Below are 17910 nucleotides of genomic sequence, written 5' to 3' on the forward strand. Positions count from 1 at the left end.
GTTTTGTCCTTAGGGTGGACCAGCCTCTGCCTGAGAGTCTTGTTGTCCAAAGTTTTCATTTTCTGTTTTTCTCTCAAGTCAAATGTTTTTAATCAAACATCTCTATTTTCGCACTTCGGTATAGAAACCGCTTTTGAATCTTCCGGTATCTTTCCTCGACACTTAAACTTAATTGTTGGTTCACTCACTCACTTTCTCATCAAACCCACAATTTTCTTTTCTTCAGCTGTCACTGGAAACAATCGGTCGTGTCCTTCAAAAATTTCTTAAAATATTTCTCCTTGACGGGTGATTAGAAGGGGAATTTAAATACTCTTCTCTGTGACATTAATAAACATAAATGCTGAGCGGAAGGTAAAACAAATCTTTAATAAGCAACGCATCAAATGTTCTGTTTCAAAACACTGTCTTACTGAGTTTTCAGCATGTGGTCATGACTTTTACCAGAACATTTCACAACTTCTAAACCAGCCTCACCTTCGCTTTATTGGCAGCTAGTAGCTTCTTATAATGGCTCCTCCTAAATCAAACCAGGAGTTTGCACCTTTAGAAATATTACAGTTTCTGTTCAAATTTGTGAGAATGACTTTAAACCTTGCTGTTTCTCCACCAAGCTTCTGAAGTTTTACGGCCATGACTAAAATATGAAGAACTCCTAAAGCTTGCCAGATTCTTTTTGGATGCTTAAATCCTGTTGCCGATTTGCTCTTTTGAAGTCCCTCAGCCTGGCAGTGAGTCTCATTAATGGGGCTGTTTCAACAAGGCTTGCCGATGTGGGCGTGTGTTGCACGGGAGAAGGACACAGGAGAATGGAGATCCGCTGGCAGTGAAATCAGCAGTTATCATGTCAGGCAGATGCTTGCTCCTCTTACTCGCAGAGTCAGACGTATTGGAAAGGACTCGTGGTGTTTGATCATTGCTTAGGCCATTTTCATCCCTGCAAAGCTTCCTTCCCCTTGATGTGTGGGTCTGCACATTAGTCTGCTTCTTCTGGTCTGTTTCCTACTGTGTGTTGGTTTTGAACACAGTAAGAAATACAATTTTGATCTTGGCACTTAGATTAGAAAGTTGAATATAGCTGTAAAGTGAAAAGTTTATTTTCCTACTAATACATACTTAGTTGATCTTTTCAGGAAAATACCCCAGCGTTGGTTAGATGTTGTAAAGTGGGTTGTATTTAGTGATTGAGAGGAGGCGGCAGAAATATTCAAAACAGTCAAAAACTCACGACCACACCGGTACTGAGAAGTCCACAGAGCTTATCCTTTAATGAAATACACTCTTCACCAACCTTACAAGGCCCGGTTGAACGACTGCTGTCTTATCATACCTGAAGCGAGCAGTGTTCCTTCAACCCGTAACAACACTTTGAGTTAGGGAGATAAAAATGTGAAGTCCACCTCAATCCATGCACATGCAAGCACGCTTCTCCCTCAACTCTCTACAGAGGACAGTGCCGCACACTTGTGACATCACCAAACATTAACTTAGGCCGTCTTAAAAAGACAGCACACACTTACGACTGTTACAGCGTCCACAAAGATGCTCATTACACCAAGTATGTAAAACCTCCAAGCGTCAGATTTGTTGCCCATCCAAACTGTCAGCCATAGTCATCGTCTGGACTTGACTCGAACATTTTTCAATTTAGTTTCCATGAGTTTAAAAGTGTCCGAAATGTGAGACACTTTTGGGATGTTTGCTGACCTATCAAACCGAATTGTTACTGAAAACAAATAAAGAGCATAGACTGGAGTCAAACTGAGACTTGATTAAAACGTTTGGTGACTAAATTAAACCAAATTTGCACATTATTTGCAGGACTTTTGCATGACTGTCACAATATATTCACAGTCACGTACAAACACAAATGTGTCATATCAATTCAGCGAGATTCCAAGTGATAATTTGAGTGTTTCATTGCAATGTTGTGTCTCCAACCAGTCACCAGCAGTTGCAGCCCTGCGAGACATAGGCTTAAGTGGTTTAAATAGTCTTAATTTATCAAAGCAGATATTCATCAGAGATGAAAATCTGAAGGATTTTGTAATGTTTGTTTAAATCTGTGCAATTTCTTTACCAGTAAACCAGTGTTTGCATAAACTAAAGTTACAAGTTAGTTTTGGAAGGTCTTGTGACATTAGAAGGGTAGAAGTAGTAAAATATAATTACATTTTCTTTGAGCTAAAACCTCACTTTCCCTAATGTGTTGTAATAGTATGGTAGAGGCATTATTTTGATAATAACATCCGATCACAGGCTTTCACACTGCCATGCCGCATTAATAAGCCTTTGTATTATCCTGATTCTGCTCACTCTGTAATCACATCTCATTATGCAAATACAGTAGGTGGAGCTGGTGGACTGGTTGACAAATGTGGCACATTCTGTTCCTGTTGTCTGAGATCCTCTTCCCTTCTTGGAACAAAAACAAGGAGGGGTGACTACGAAGTTCAACGGAAGAAAGATGTGGACAGGATGAAGATTAAATCAATTGAGGGCAAATCTGCCCAGTTAGCTTGTGCTTTATCTGACCTAAAACTTATCTAAACATGTAAATATTTATAATAAAAGTTAGGTTATTTACCTAAAATCAGGGCAAAAAGTGACAAGGGAGCAAGCTGATCTCCAAAGGCATTTTCTGTTTTTATAAACCTTTGAGAGATAAGCTCCTTAGGAAAGTATTTCACTGGGCAACAACTGTTGGTGGCTCGTTGATGACACAGAATTGCAAGAGAATTTGCAAATGTTTTACTTGGAATCACAATGAATTGATACAACATGTCTGACTATGTACTCAAGTGCCAATAAATTGGTACAACAGTCCTGTGAATGATTTGAAAATGTGTCGCAATTTAGACACAAAGTGTTTAACTGTGTTTCAGTTTGATTGTAATTTATTCTTCTTTTTTGTCTCCCCTCACAATTTAGTTTTATGGGTTCCCATACTCTACCAAAGTTGTCACATTTCCTCCACTTTCTCACTCACAGAACCTAATCCCGAGAAGGTTCCAGACGCCTGCAATTATTTTGAACATTTCAATGATTTGAAGCAACACAAGAGTGAGGCCCTGCGACTCGTGAGTTTAGGACTGCTCGCAAACATTTGGGGAAAGTTCCTCTCAAGTCGCAACCCAGTAAGATAAAAACTTAGACTTTTCTCAGCCCAAAATGCTGATGTCCTTCCTATCTGGTCACGTGGGTCGTGGATTCCACCAGTCCATTTTCAGGTCTAAGTCAGGATCATTAACTGCATAGTACCAGTTATTTCTGTTTCAGCCACCAGAACCACCTGCTCCAGCCTTGGAAAAAACACTTTTAAATTGGCACCAACACTTTGCTTTAATTCATTTGTTTAATTCAAGACAGAACAAAGCTCTTCCTACTGTTTGTTGTAATGTTCCAAAATTTTCAGAATTTCAGAGAGATTTTGAGTGACGTAATGTGACTCCATATTGGTTTTCTGTCTGTAAAGAACGCAAACCAGTTCTTTGTTTGTTTGTTTGTTTTAATACAGCTGGCTATAGCACCAACCCTGGTCAACCACTGGAACCACTTTGTTGGAAAAACCCTATTAGTGTCTCTTTGAGATGAACATGTTGGGTAATGAAATGCCATAATTTCACGTCAATCCATGACTTTCTATTCTTCTTTAAAACAGTTATAATAACTTCGTCATCAATTGAGTTTTCTTGCCTGATTCTAACCACAGGTCCCCCAGTTTTACACCAAAGTTGGTCTAAATGCAGGCTTTTCAAACATGGGCCCATCGACTCGATAAGCCAAATAAATTTATTTCTATATCAACTAAAATGTGCCCAGTTTTTAAAATAATAAGCTAACTATTACTTGTAAATACAAATTTGAGACTTGCGTCAACTTGATGTAAAATAAAATGTAAATAAAAAAGCTATGGCCATTAACAGCATCATTAACCATGTCATTCATGGACTGTTGCTTGGTCACATGTTCAGACTGTGACTTGGGTGTTCCAGGCATTTAAATCTCACCCATTTTGGAGAATTACCATTGTCTCCTTCCCATCAGAAGCAAACTGGACGAGTAAACATTCCAGAGCAGCAATAAGCTGCTCCAAACATGCTTAATCACTTCTTGAGATTTGACAGGATGGCAGCAGAGCAGCTGTAATGGGAGCAGAGGCGCGGCGTAAATACAGGCTTGAGAAATGGGTTGAGATGCTTCATAAACATCCTTGTGCCATGAAGCTGTCTCTGCCTCGTCAGTGTGACAGGAAATAAAGACGAGTGTGCGGCTGCTCTCGATTTGCTCTCCTTCTGTTGACTGATAAAATGACAGCCTGCAGTTGATTAGGTGACAGGGACACCATGCTGCTGACACTTCTCACTGTGTACTCTTGATAAAGTCATCAGGACCCCTGCTCCTTAACAATACTGCTGTTTGGAAAAGATTCGCAAGACCTGCTGTATTTATAGCAGGTGCACACTGGATTAGTTATACTAAATTTTACAGTAATTTACAAATAGTTTTACACAAGTTGTGCATTGCTCAAGAAAATTAAACAAGTATTGGACTAAAAGACAAATGATTGAGTAATTCTTTTCTTGGTAACATAAATCTAATTTCCTAGTGTTACCCTTACACTACGTTTTGGCCCTGATATAAAGTGACAAAGACTCGTCTTTATAAAGCCAATATGCTAACTATTGTCAACATTTTCTTATACGTGAACAAATGTGACGTCAGAATGTCTGCATGTGCTGCGTAACTAGTTTCCTAGCTTACAACAGATATCAGCATACATTATTTTAGATCAACAATATTACAGAACTTACATGTGAACACATTAAACTACATGTTACAATGTTTATTGTGACAAAACAGTAAATAATTTTGGTATTTGTGCTAGCATAGCTTATAATCATTCCTTTGGAGCATGCTTCAGAAAAACCTCTATTTAAAGGTTCAGATATGTTATGTCAAATATATTTAAATAGTCTTTTTTGTCATTTTTCTTGTCAGTTCCAATGCATTATTTTTATTCGAACCATTTATGATTAAAACCTTATATTTTAAACTACACAGAAATTTGATAGTTTTAAGTGAAACTATTACAATGGCTTCCAAACTTTGGTGAGGTAAGGAAGTCATATTTCACGATTAAAAAAAACTGAAGTTATTATAAGACCATTCAGAATGGCACGGTCCAGCAAAGTAGAGGTAAAGATATGGGTTGATACTATCGCAAATTCATTTGTTGGATTTTGAGGTTGAGGTTTACACTGAAAATTGAACTTCAGTTTCTGGAAAATGGTCAAAGCAAAAGGACCATTGTCTTTTTGAGAACTGTACTCACCAAAAATAGTTCTTTGCTAATAGGAAAGCTACAGTATAAACTGGAGCAGCATTCCAAACAAAAAATACATTTTTTTATTTTACCAGCACTTAAGAGTTCATGTCTTACATTTAGAGACAATTACTGCAGCTCAGTTCATATGTGTGTTTCCTCAAAGCTGCGTTTTCAGTCCTGTTGCATTTTTATTTTTAATGCTGACCTTAATTTTCTTCTTTATTGATTTACAGTTGGATGATAAATCTACCTGTTCATAACACTTAAAGCTAAACATTTAATTCAGTCTTTTTTTAGAACGCCTATTTGTCATGAAATCATTTAAAAAGAAAATAAACTTTTTATCTTTTTAAACTTTTACTCAGTGAATGAATAGCTCTTGGCAAATATTGAAGTGTGGCTTTTCTGATAACCTCTGAGAAATACAAAACTCGCTTTTTCTTCAAAGAACAATCAGTACTAATTTCCATTACTGCTGTATTTCACAGCTGCATTGATCTTAATAATTGTGGATTCGGTGTGAACATTCGTTTTTCAAAGTAAAATAAATAATGAAGGAGACGTGTTGCTTTATCTGCTACAACTAGAACACAATTCAAATTTCTCTGTTTTCACAGTTTTTTATTTGTTTATTCTTCAGACTACTAACCTTGAAAACCACAGCAGTGGGACACTTCTGTTGACACTGCAGAAATTAGCCTGACAATATGCTCAACTGCTGGAGCTTAAGCACTTGGATTTAGACAGACAGAAAAATGTTGTTTTCCACAAACGTTACAGTTGTTTTTGATGTTGAAACACATTTTCTGTCTTGCCATTGTTTGTATGGATTTAGCCGAGCGTTTCAGGGAACAGACAATAACATAATTGTTTCACATCACTGTGTTCAACCGCTGTGTTTTCACTAGAGCTGGGTCAAAATGTCATTTTAACATCCCCGTGGGTATTACCAACAGAAGCAGGAAAATGCCAACAGGCCAGTTTAGTCCCTATAGCCCCTTATGATGTATATGCATTCCTAAAGTTTTAACCCTGCAGTATCTAGCTTCATAAAAACAAACCAACTTTTCAGAGAAGCTTTTAGTCCAGATTCGTCTGATTCCCCCTGGAGCACAAATGGCAGCATAAGTGATTCTCTGTCCCATTTCTGTTTGCAGTTCCTCCAGTGTTGTCAGTGTTCCAGCCGTCCTTCAACGCCACAGCCGACTACCAGGAATCTGTCACCTTCACCTGCATTACTTCTGGATCTCCTGATCCCATGGTCACATGGCACAGGTAACTTTCACATTCTGAAACTCGCCGTTTGTCGCTGACAGACTTTTGAAAAGAAAGTCATGAATACTTGAAATAGGGAATTAATACAAGTAGACACCCCGAAGTGAAACCCATGCACAAGTCCATTCCAAAACCACCAGCGGTAATCTGCTATAATAGCGGTTTGCACTCTTCTGGGAAAGCTTCCCATAAGATTTTGAAGCCTGGTTGAAGGGATTTGCTTCCATTCAGCCACAAGAGCATTACTGGGATTCAGCACTGATGCTGGGCGATAAAGTCTGGCTTCCATTGGGGCGCCAATATCCCATTAGTATTGGTTGAAATAAGGGTTTTCTGGAAGTTCTCCACCAAACTGGGAAAACCATTTTAATTTCCGGTTTTGATCATAGGTAAAATTACTTCTCCCAAGCTGTTTTTAAGTTAGAACCACGCAATTAGCTAAGGAGTCCAAGCTGTAGAATTAAAAGCAGCATGTGTAGTTTGGAACAAAAGTTCATAAACCTCGATGAATTTATTATAAATTGAAAAACAACGTGCTGTTGTCTAGTTTGTGTACATCATCATTAAAATTAGCGGAACATAAATTTGTCGTCACGCAAAATTAATGCAGGTGTGTTTAGCATGTATGCGTGTTCCGGCTGCAGATAATGGAGGTATTGTTTAACAGTTTCAGCTGAGGAATTTGTAATCCGCCCTCACACATCGCCCTCGGCAGCTGCACAAAAAAAAGATCAACTGGCACACAGCAACAGAGTGAAAACGGGCACCTGAAGAGTATTTGACACCCTGCTATCCTTTTTCCTGCTCAACATCAAGTAATTAGCTTACACCCACTTAGCAGGCAATCATGACAAGGTCTTTGCACCTGAGTATCTGTTGATAGTACTTTATTTGGATTTTATTGAAGGTCATATTGTTTCCCTATAATGCTTTTCACTTCCTTTCTTTCTGCTTTGTACGTTGTAATGAAACGTAGACACAACAATATACATCACTGCTAACAGCAAAGATGGAAAATTCAGTTACAGTTCTGATGCTGTTCCTACCTCAACGTTTTTTTCTACGCTGTGCTGAACTGAGAGGAAACGGCTCTCGGGAAGAACTCAAGGAAAACAGTCAAAAATCAATGTTTTTTTTGTTTGTTTTGGGAAAGCAGACTGCAGAAAATTTTGATTTGTTGGAAAGGGAAAGAATTGAATAAAAAGTAGGCAGCAGTTTTTATTAAAGTAACAATATTGTCTTTTTTTTAATAGATTGCATCCCATCAAGGCTTTTTCTTTTTACTTTCTTCCACAATATAAATATGATCTACAAAAAAAAAAGTTATCAGGTGTTTGATACAATGCGATGCAATCTTGTCTAATAGGATACAATTTATTTTAATACCATGTGATAAAAAAAAATACCATGTGATTCTTTAAAATATAATATAAAGGAATAAAGACACTCTAATATGATATTGTCTTGATGATACAATAAAACACAAAATTATACAATTCAGACCTATACAATACAATATGGTACAATCTCATATGAAACAATACGAGATGATACAAAACCTAAACAATATGATTCAATTTAACACAATACCAAACAATACAACAAGATAAGATGCAATAAAAAACAATAAAATAAGTTGTATGATACAAAACGGTGCATTTCAATACGACACATTACGATACAGTTTGATATAAACAGTACAATGTATACAATACAAATACAAATATTTTATTATGTTTCTTGGGAAATTTGTTTTTTATTGTCAGTGCTGTCTTAGCAGTTCAGTATTTCTAAAGAAGCAAAAAATAACAAACGTGTTTTTTTCTTTGAGTGATGAATTAATAGTTTATTAACATATTTACCTATTATCTGCTACTCAGCAGGCTCTTTTGACATGAAACTGTACAAAAAAAAAACATCCACAAAGAGATGGTAGAAGTTGTAATCCTGATGTCTAGTATGTAGTCAGTCAAAGTATGACGGGTTCATCGGTCCAGTATTTTAGGCAGTACTGTCTCATTATGATGGTTAAAGTCACTTTGCATCAGTTTGAAAGAGGATTCAAAAAAGAAAAAAAAACAGAACACATGCACCTCTGAGTTACAAACAGATCAGGAAGCTCACCACAGCTGGATACATCCTGACTTTGTACGTCTCATTCATGTCTCTCTCTAGTTTCAGCCTCTACAAAAGACATGAAGTATTTACCCCTGGGAGTCTTACAATGTCCTTTTAGCTGCGAAGCAAAACAGGAACATGTTATTTTAATAATTTGACAGCGTTGCTTACATTATGCAGATAATTTCACTGTAATAATAGGGGAGGGTTGATGTTCTGATTCTTTGTTACTTTAATATTACGATTATCCATGTGATGGCTTTAACTACCTCATTCTACTATTATGTGGAATAATAGAGAACTGTTACAAAATTAACATGGTATTTTTTTTAAAGGCCATTTTATTAAGAAGCCTGCTTCTGTGTAGCAAAAGACATCTTGATTCTGCATCATGTACACAGATTTAAATGGAAAATGTCAAACACTGATACTAGAAATGCTTAAGAGTTAACAGTTTGAGAATCGGGCTGAGAAAAGGTACTCTAAGAAGGTCAAAACAGGCTCTGGAGGTAAGAAATCTCTTGTTCTTAATCATCTCTTCTTGCAGGATATAGTGTCAGACTGCAAGTTGCAATTTGTTGCTTCAGTTTACAGCCGATTTTAGTCCTCACTTTTTATTTAACAACTGCCTACAAACCTATTTAAAGGTAGTTTGACCTTTAAGAAGAGGTCCTTCAATTTCTGAGTCTTCTGAGCACATTTTTATCTGGCTCACAGTGTTGGTCACTAGGATAAGCCTTTTGCTGTATCCCAGAATTCTTGGAGTTTAGCCAATTATTGTCCACTCACGACAAAGAGTAGGAAATGTTGCGTTCCAAAACTAAAAAGAACTGGATACAATTGGTGGGAAGTTTTTCAATTTGTAATAATTCATAGACGTCCATCTGCATGAGACTGCATTGGTAGAGGAACTGGAACCTATGCAGTTTGGGGATTAAATCTAGATCCATCAGTCTGTTACTTAGTGATGTTTCAAATATCTCAAGCTGTTTCCATGTAATTACGTTCACTCTTCTTAGGTGATAATGTCATTGGTGCACACTGTTGATGTGACCAAAAAAGTTGTGTGTTAAATGGACGAGTCTGTTGGATGTTGGGACCTAGCATAGGTAGTTAAATGTCAAAAACTACACAATTGGGATTTTATAAAGTGTTAAAGTTCATACTCTACACAAATAAAACATGTTACTGGGTTATAGAACTTCAAAGATGAATTCAAAGATGGATCCAAGTCAAAACAAGTATTTCACTTTATTTTGAGCTTTTTGTTTCTCTAAATGTTTTTAACCAAATGGATCAACTTGAAACGTTGCATTATTGAACAAAATTTCCTATCTTGGAATTGTGTTATTATTGTTTATGGGACTTTTGGACAATGTTATTTAGTTTCATCAGATTATCCTTGTTTTCTTTATGAAATGTGTGTTTGTAGCAGCAACTTCTATTAACATGCATACATATTAACACATATTAATATAGTTCAGCACCGAATCAACTAGATCAAAATAGTTACACAACTCAGTGACATCCTTCGGGTCATAACTGTTGGTTTCAGTCAGATCACAAGACTTTAACATAACTTTAGTGATGAAGTCTAGGTGTAAGCTTTAATAGGATCCTATTATGAATATTATCAGTCTTCAATAAAATATGCCATGATGTTTTGGTGTAGTTTAATTTAGGTAATATAAATTGGAAAGTACAGACTACCAAGCATTTTTTCAGCTGTACAGTATCCGTTGACTCTCAAACGCTGAAACGGTGTTCTCCTTCATTTCCCAGGTCAATAAGTCTCACATGTCACTCAGATACCACAGAATCAAATTGTGGGCATCACAACTATAAAATCGGCTTTGATACAAACAACATATCACAATCCAATTTGTTTTTTTCTTTTGATCTCACTCCCCTCGGCACATTCCAGCCTCGGCTGCATTTCCTGTCAGTGCTAGGTTTTACCTCATCCACCGTGCATCTTTGGTAATGGACTACCTGTCAGCAGTCAGTCAGTATAATGACATTCAGAGCTGCTAGACCGTCTAAAGATGAGGCGTCTCTTCATTTCCTCTTTGGCTCGTGGAGTTATTATTACTTGGCTTTGGTGTTTCCTCCGTCGACTTTCAATTATCCTCCTTACTTTTCCTGCACCACACTGAGGCTGAGTCGCACTGCTGAGTATTACTGTTTCTGTTTGTGTTTTTGTCTCAGAATCTTAGAACCCTGAAATAATAAGATTCTTATACACTGAATGAAACCAGAGACTGTTACAACCATCTGTCTGTTAATATATGCTATTGCCAGAAGTATTCACCTAAATCATTGAATTCAGGTGTTCCAGTCCCACAGGTGTATAAAATAAAGGCATGCAGACTGCTTTTACAAACATTTGTGAAAGAATGGGTCACTCTCAGGAGCTCAGTGAATTACAGCGTGGTACCTAGATAGAATGTCACCTGTGCAGGAAGGCCAGTCGTGAAATTTCCTCGCTAATAAATATTCCACAGTCAACTGTTAGTGTGAAGAAAGTGGAAGCAATTGGGAATGACAACAACTTGGCCACAAAGTGGTACGCAACGTAAAACCACAGAGTGGGCTCAGAGGATGCCGAGGAGCACCAACGTTCTGCAGAGTCAACAGCTACAGACCTCCAGACTTCATGAGGCCTTCAGATCAGCTCAGGAACAGAGAGTAGAGTTTCATGGAATGGGTTTCCATGGCAGGAGCTGCATCCAAGCCTTCCATCACCAAGAGCAAAGAGTCAGATGCTGTGGAGTAAAGTGGACTCTAGAGTGTTGAAGACGTGTCCTCTGGAGGGACAAATCACGCTTCTCTGTCTGACAATCCAATGGACGAGTCTGGGTTTGGCTGCTGTCAGGAGAATGGTTCTTGTCTGACTGCATTGAGCCAAGTGTAAAGTTTGGTGAAGGGGGGGATCATGGTGTGGAGTTGTTTTTCAGGAGTTGTGCTCCAGTAAAAAAAACTCTTAATGCTTCAGCATACCAAGACATTTTGGACAATTTCATGCTCCCTGCTTTGTGGGAATAGTTTGGGGAGGGCCCCTTCCTGTTCAAACATGGCTGCCAGTGCACAAAGCAAGGTCCACAAAGACATGGATAAGTGAGTTTGGTGTGGAAGAACTTGACCGATCTGCACAGAGTCCTGACATCAACCTGACAGAACACCTTTGGGATGAATTAGAGCAGAGACTGAGAGCCAGGCCTTCTGTCCAACATCAGTGTCTGACCTCACAGATGAGCTTCTGGAAGAATGGTCAAAAACTCCCATAAACACTCCTAAACCTGTGGAAAGCCTTCCCAGAAGAGTTGAAGCTGCTATAGCTGCAGAGAGTGAGCCAACATCAGATTAAACCTTTATGGATTAAGAATGGGATGTCACTCAAGTCTATAAATGTGTGAAGGGATGCAAGTAAATACTTTTGATAATAGTGTATTTTCAGCAATGAGTTTGTCTGCTGCATGTAGACTGGAGGGCATTATCTGTACTGAATTAGCAAATGGAAATAAAAATGAGTTTTCATACAAGTAATGATTTCCCTTTTTAATAATCATTAATGCTCTGTAAATGTCAACAGTAGCTATGTTTTGGCAAAAGTTTTCCCAGAACATAATGAACCTTTCAGGCCTTCTCGGCTCATTAGGGCTTGTCATTAGAATTTGTTAGATGATTACACTTTAAACTTTGATAAATTCACTTTTATTCAGCAAACAACAGACTGAGGGCCTAAATGAATTAAATTGATTCTTCCAGCGAAGGCAAAATCTATATCAAAGCTGCGGCTCGGAGTGTGTCTGGTCAGGAAAAGTTCAAATGCAACATGAGGGGCAAACTGTCAACACAGAGGAGTTATTTGAGAAAGAGGATAGAAAAAAATCAATGATTTCTTCAAAAGTTTGGTCTGAGTTAAACAAACTTGTGTCTGGTTATACTGTTGTTAGTAGCATTAAAATAAAATTATGGATGTAGTTTTATGTGACAATGTATAATTATTGTAATGGTTGTAAAAAATGACTCCATTTTTTAATCATTCTTAAATTGTTTTAAGTAGTAGTCTCATTTATTAAGTTGCAGTGTGTCAGCAACTCTGTTTGGCCACAAACTAATTTCTGTAACAACTCCAGCATTACAACTCCAAAAGTTATGTTGTTAGAGAGAGTGGAACTGTTTGGTTTCTCTTCCTATTTTCTTGTGTTTTACCATTTTATTTTTCTGCCCAGCAACCCACTTTTTGAAAACTTGGAGCCTTAATGAACTGGAATGGTCCATCCTTTCAATAATGTCAACAAAAAACATCATTTCAAAATAAAATGCAGAGGCTTTTATTGGCACACAAATGGTTGGCCTTTAGGCTCTTGAAAGTTTCAGTTTAATTACCCTAAACTTAGTCACTTTATTTTAACATACATTTAAGTATTTGCTGTAATTTTATGTGTCTTATTGAAGATAATCCTTACACTATCAGTTTTTTTTTATTTTACCATGTGTGTTGGCATTTTTTTTTTTTTTAGTCAAACCATAGGGATGTATATGACCTGTTTATAACATGTAACATTTATGATGCATTCCTGTTATGTGCATTTTGGGAACGCACAGCTGTGATGAGCTCAATGAAACCAGAAGTGGCAAAAGTGCCACTATAGACAGAGTGTTATATTGTTGGGCCACTGCTACCTAACTTTCTTTATTAGGACATGAATGTGAGTTATATGTGATGAGTCGGTACATTTATGCTACAGAATGTTTTGACATGACCAACAGATCTGTAGCAGCCCGGTGCAGCTGGAGATGATGCTACAGAGTCAGATACATTATGTCCTTACAGCTACTTGTTTCCATGTGCCACAGAAACACAAGACAAATACACTTAAATGTGATGGGGTTAGTAATACATACAGAAACACATTATGTATTTTATAAAGACAATTCACTGATTGTCATATTTAATCAGCTATGAAAGCTAAGATGTTAGCAAAGAGTTTCAAAAATGCTACCTGCAGGGGAGCAAGATTATAAATAGATTTTTTTTTTCCAGTTGGTTCAATTAAATTTAGGAGTCTCTCTTTCCTGAAACTCCAGATAAAAGATGTCACAGTTTAGCTCCTGAATACTCCGCCTTAACCACCGCTTTGTGCACAGTAAGGTGCTACTTTATGTATTCCACCTTTAAGAGCAGCACGCTGAACATTTGATTAGGGCTGAACCAGATAATAAAACCACCGCAGAAGAAAAACGGTTTGTTTGAAAGAGTGTAATGTTTGTTTTCGAACATATTTTGTCAATAATAGAAATAAATCTGTTTTATTTGTGTGCAAAACATCCGTCAGTCTTTTGGAGTGTTGAGTACTGTTACTTCCTTAGTACCTGGGTTAATTAGTTTCTTTCAGCTTGCACACAGGTGGTATAAAAAGCCCCCATGAGCTTGTCTAAATCTGTGTAACTATGGGGAAAACGTCAAATTTCCCCCCCAAAGTAAGCCGTCTCCTGAACCTTATGGATTACACGGCTGGTTAAGCAGCTGCAAATAAACAAGCGGGGGAGGCTGAAACCAGCTTCTCACCATTATGCTCCTGCTCTGAAGCTTAGATCTAGACATGGATCAGTTTAGAGGCTGCTTTTAACCCTGATTAATTTCCCCCACAGAGTCCAATATGAAAAGATGTGAAGTCAGCACGCATTCTGTAAGTGCTGCGCTCGGCTCTGACTGAGAATGTGAAATGGTTTGTTGTGTGTACAGTTTGAGATTATAATATTTATCACCCATATCCGAAATGCAAAGGCGAGCATATAAACTTGTCTGTGTGTGTGTCTGTTAGCAAAGTAACTCCTAAACCACTGGATTAATTTTATTGATACTTTCAGGAAGTAATCATTGGATGTATGTCTAATTTATTACTTTTCAAAGTTAACCCTATTCAAGATGGCTGCCACACCTAAGTGACCTTAAGAAACATGAAAACAGCTGTTATCTGATCACTTCTTACAGCTTCGGCCCTAGATTTTGGTGTGCTAGTAACTGAAACCGATCTTCAAACACATTCTGAGTTTTAACAGATTGCACAAAATCTTTGGGTAAAATTTTACCATTTACTATTTAATGTCAACATTTTCTGCCTGTTCTAATGAAATTTTCAGAAAATAATGATTGGATGTAGATCTACAACCTATTAACCTTTGAATCCAAACAAATTCATTATGGCCAACACAGCCAATTGGCTTTAGGAAACACAAAAAAATGCTATAACTACAGATACTGAGCTAACATTTGATGTGGTAGTAGCTGAAAGTCACTCACATCGCATACTCTGTGTTTGTGTACAATATCCCATAAGGTACATAAAATTACTTTGAAAGTTAAATTTGACCAATACAACTACAGCTTCATTATTTCTCAACATTAATTGATCTTAAAACTCTGACAATAAAGACGTTGAGCATCATGCGTGCCTCTAAAGGATAGACGATCCTTATTCAACGTTCAAAGATGTTCATGGGCTTATTTGGCTTTCGAGCTGCTGGGATTCTTCTCTCCTCTCGCTCGTATCCGTCACCTGACTCTGCTCTCTGTTTTTGCAGGAAAGGGCAGCAGCTGGAGCCATCAGAGAAGTACATTTTCAACAAGCTGGAAGGCGGGCGCAGCATGTTGACGATCCGCAACATCCGGCAGGTCGACGGAGGCAGTTACTCCTGCAAGGCCACCAACAAGGCGGGCTCCCAGGAAAGAGAGCTCTTCCTCAAAGTGTTTGGTAAGGATGTTAACTTTTATCGAAGCGAGGCCTCATGATTAACAATTTTTTACCCGTGTAAGGCGTTGCATCGTCTTTATAACTTTGAGGATATCAAGTACAGGAGCTTCCTGCCTTGGCTGCAATTTGCCAAAAAACAATTTCATCTGTTCATAACTTTTTGAGTAATCCTGTGCACAGACAAACAAACAAACAAACAGACAGTACAGAAAACATCACCACCTTGGGAGAGGTAAAGAGGCCCCTAACGTCTTCATTAACCCCCCAAAACATTTTAATTTCCAATCTAAAGCCATGGAGGCCTAAAAGATGGAGCGACGTAACAAACATCCCCCTGTTCCATCTATTTTTTAAGGTGTTTCTGGCATTGATTTAAAATAAAAATGCACTGTTTTGTTGATTTGTTTACCTTGTATTGTTTCTCATTTTATATAGAATTTAAATTATTTATATTATTGAGCCATGTCTGCATTTTATTTAAAAAAAACAACATTTATTTGGAAGCCAAAAGGAAAGATACCTCAAAAATCTGTCAAAAACTTAACTATTTGCAAGTTTTAGGAAAATATTATTTTTTCTTTTTGTCATATCAGAACAACCTTAAAAATTTAAAAGGTCATTCATTTTCCATTATCTTGTCCACCTTCAGATCTTCCCCATTTATTGGCGTTGTCCATTACACTGGACAGAGTTTTATGTTGATCTATAAACTTTATTGGGAGGACATTCACAATTCCTATTTTCTACAAAAACAGTTTTTCCGAAGCATCGGCGTTCAAATATAGCCCTCAGCTCACACCAATAACAGCTGCATCTCTGTTATATATTTATCCTGAATAGAAAGATTTCATTTACGGCTTCATATTTCTTTGGCTGCACCTCTCATAAAAAATTTCAATTTATATTTTCATAAACCTGCTGGCTGTTTCCTCGCAGATCCGTCTGATATTCCTCTCATGAAAATATATAGAAGGCGAACTTTGCTGCAGTCATCAGCGTCCCTTCAAGAGGTGGGAAGCGCTTGTTCTTCAAAATGCACATTTAAATGAAGACGTTATGGGCCAGGGAAGAGCTCTCCTTTTCCATGCAGTTATAAGTTAGTTTTATTACCCCTGACAGCAAAGGTGGAATAAAAACAGGATATTTATTGTAAATTAGACCAGTTCTGTGCAGATGTGGGTGCTCTCTTTTATCTTTTAGACAGATTAAAACTCCTGTGAGCCCCCAGTGTTCAGCTGAAGTTTTCCAAAGGGGGAAAAAAATCGTCATTCTGTGTCAATCCTTGGGCATTTGTTGTCCTGTTGGACACCTTCTAAAGCAGCACTTGAGCTGTAAATATCAGAAACCTGTCAGTCTTCAGGGATTATTTCTTTTTTTTTTTCCTACTTGTTTTGCATTTGGGCCCTGAGTGGTTGTGAAGGAATATCTACCACACCTCTGGGTCAGACACGCTGACAGCGTGGCTCCAGGGATGGTTGAAGAGTTGCTCGGCCGCTTTGGTCCATGCTGACAGATCTCACATTAAAATGACTTTCACAGCTCTGTAATTCTTTTTTTTTTTTTTCTACAGCTAATATGAGCTGTTTCATGCCCGTGCTAAAAGTCAGAGGGAGAAGGTGCCAGTCTTCTCCTCCTACCTACCACCTGCCATTTGTGACAAAATGTAATATAACACAAAAATCGCAAATTGTAAACTATTAACTGTCATGTGAAAGGCATACTTCTGTAAACAATTAAACTTTATTTAGTGAAGCGGCGTGCAATGAAGCCCTATAAAATATATATTTTCTTCAAATTGCATTTATTTTTTCTCCATATACACTCCATACTTTATGATGTAACCTCATTTTTCACCTAAAAAGTCTTATTGTTTGGTTGATTATTACAATTTTAACAATTCAGTATTAAAATATCTAAAACTTCCTGATTGTTCATACCAATTTTTGCAAAACTATATTAGTGTTTTAGTTCAGCAGAGCATTTAGTGTTTGTAGCATCTGCCTGTAAGTCATTTATTTGTTAAAATCATTCTTGAACCTCATGTTTGAATGAAAGTAAGTACAGTCTTTTTGTTAAAGTTAGTGCTGCACATAATAACTTAAAAATCATTTTATATTTCATAAATTATGGTGTACAACTATTATATTGTGTCAAAATAAAGTCCTTTTTGACTCACTGATGATGATGATTAGTACGCTGGTTTATATCTGTTTTGTTGGCAACAATTTTGTTTTTTCCCCACCAAAGTTCTTCATTAAACATAAAGTTAACAGGTGTTAACTGGGGTTCCTCTGGGAAATGCTTCACCTTAACAAATATAGCTTCATTACTATTTTCAGCAGAATGTCTTAATAAACTCAAGTCTCGCTTCTCTTGGTGTGTTTTCACATGGAGGAGTTTGCTGAAACGAGGCCAACTCTAGAGTGC

The 17910-nt window shown here is 37.4% G+C and overlaps 1 protein-coding gene across 6 annotated transcripts in view; it reads left to right on the top strand.

Moving 5' to 3' along the window:
- LOC108245011 (neural cell adhesion molecule 2) overlaps nucleotides 1-17910 on the top strand; it is a 444548-nt gene that overhangs the window by 364828 nt on the left and 61810 nt on the right. For all 6 annotated transcript variants that reach the window (XM_037973957.1, XM_037973954.1, XM_037973956.1 and 3 more), the window contains 2 exons: nucleotides 6487-6604; nucleotides 15314-15483. In XM_037973957.1, the coding sequence (XP_037829885.1) occupies nucleotides 6487-6604; nucleotides 15314-15483 (288 nt within the window). The remainder of the gene's footprint in view (nucleotides 1-6486; nucleotides 6605-15313; nucleotides 15484-17910) is intronic.

The sequence above is a fragment of the Kryptolebias marmoratus genome, linkage group LG23, assembly GCF_001649575.2.
Source record: "Kryptolebias marmoratus isolate JLee-2015 linkage group LG23, ASM164957v2, whole genome shotgun sequence".
In the NCBI taxonomy this organism is placed as follows: domain Eukaryota; kingdom Metazoa; phylum Chordata; class Actinopteri; order Cyprinodontiformes; family Rivulidae; genus Kryptolebias; species Kryptolebias marmoratus.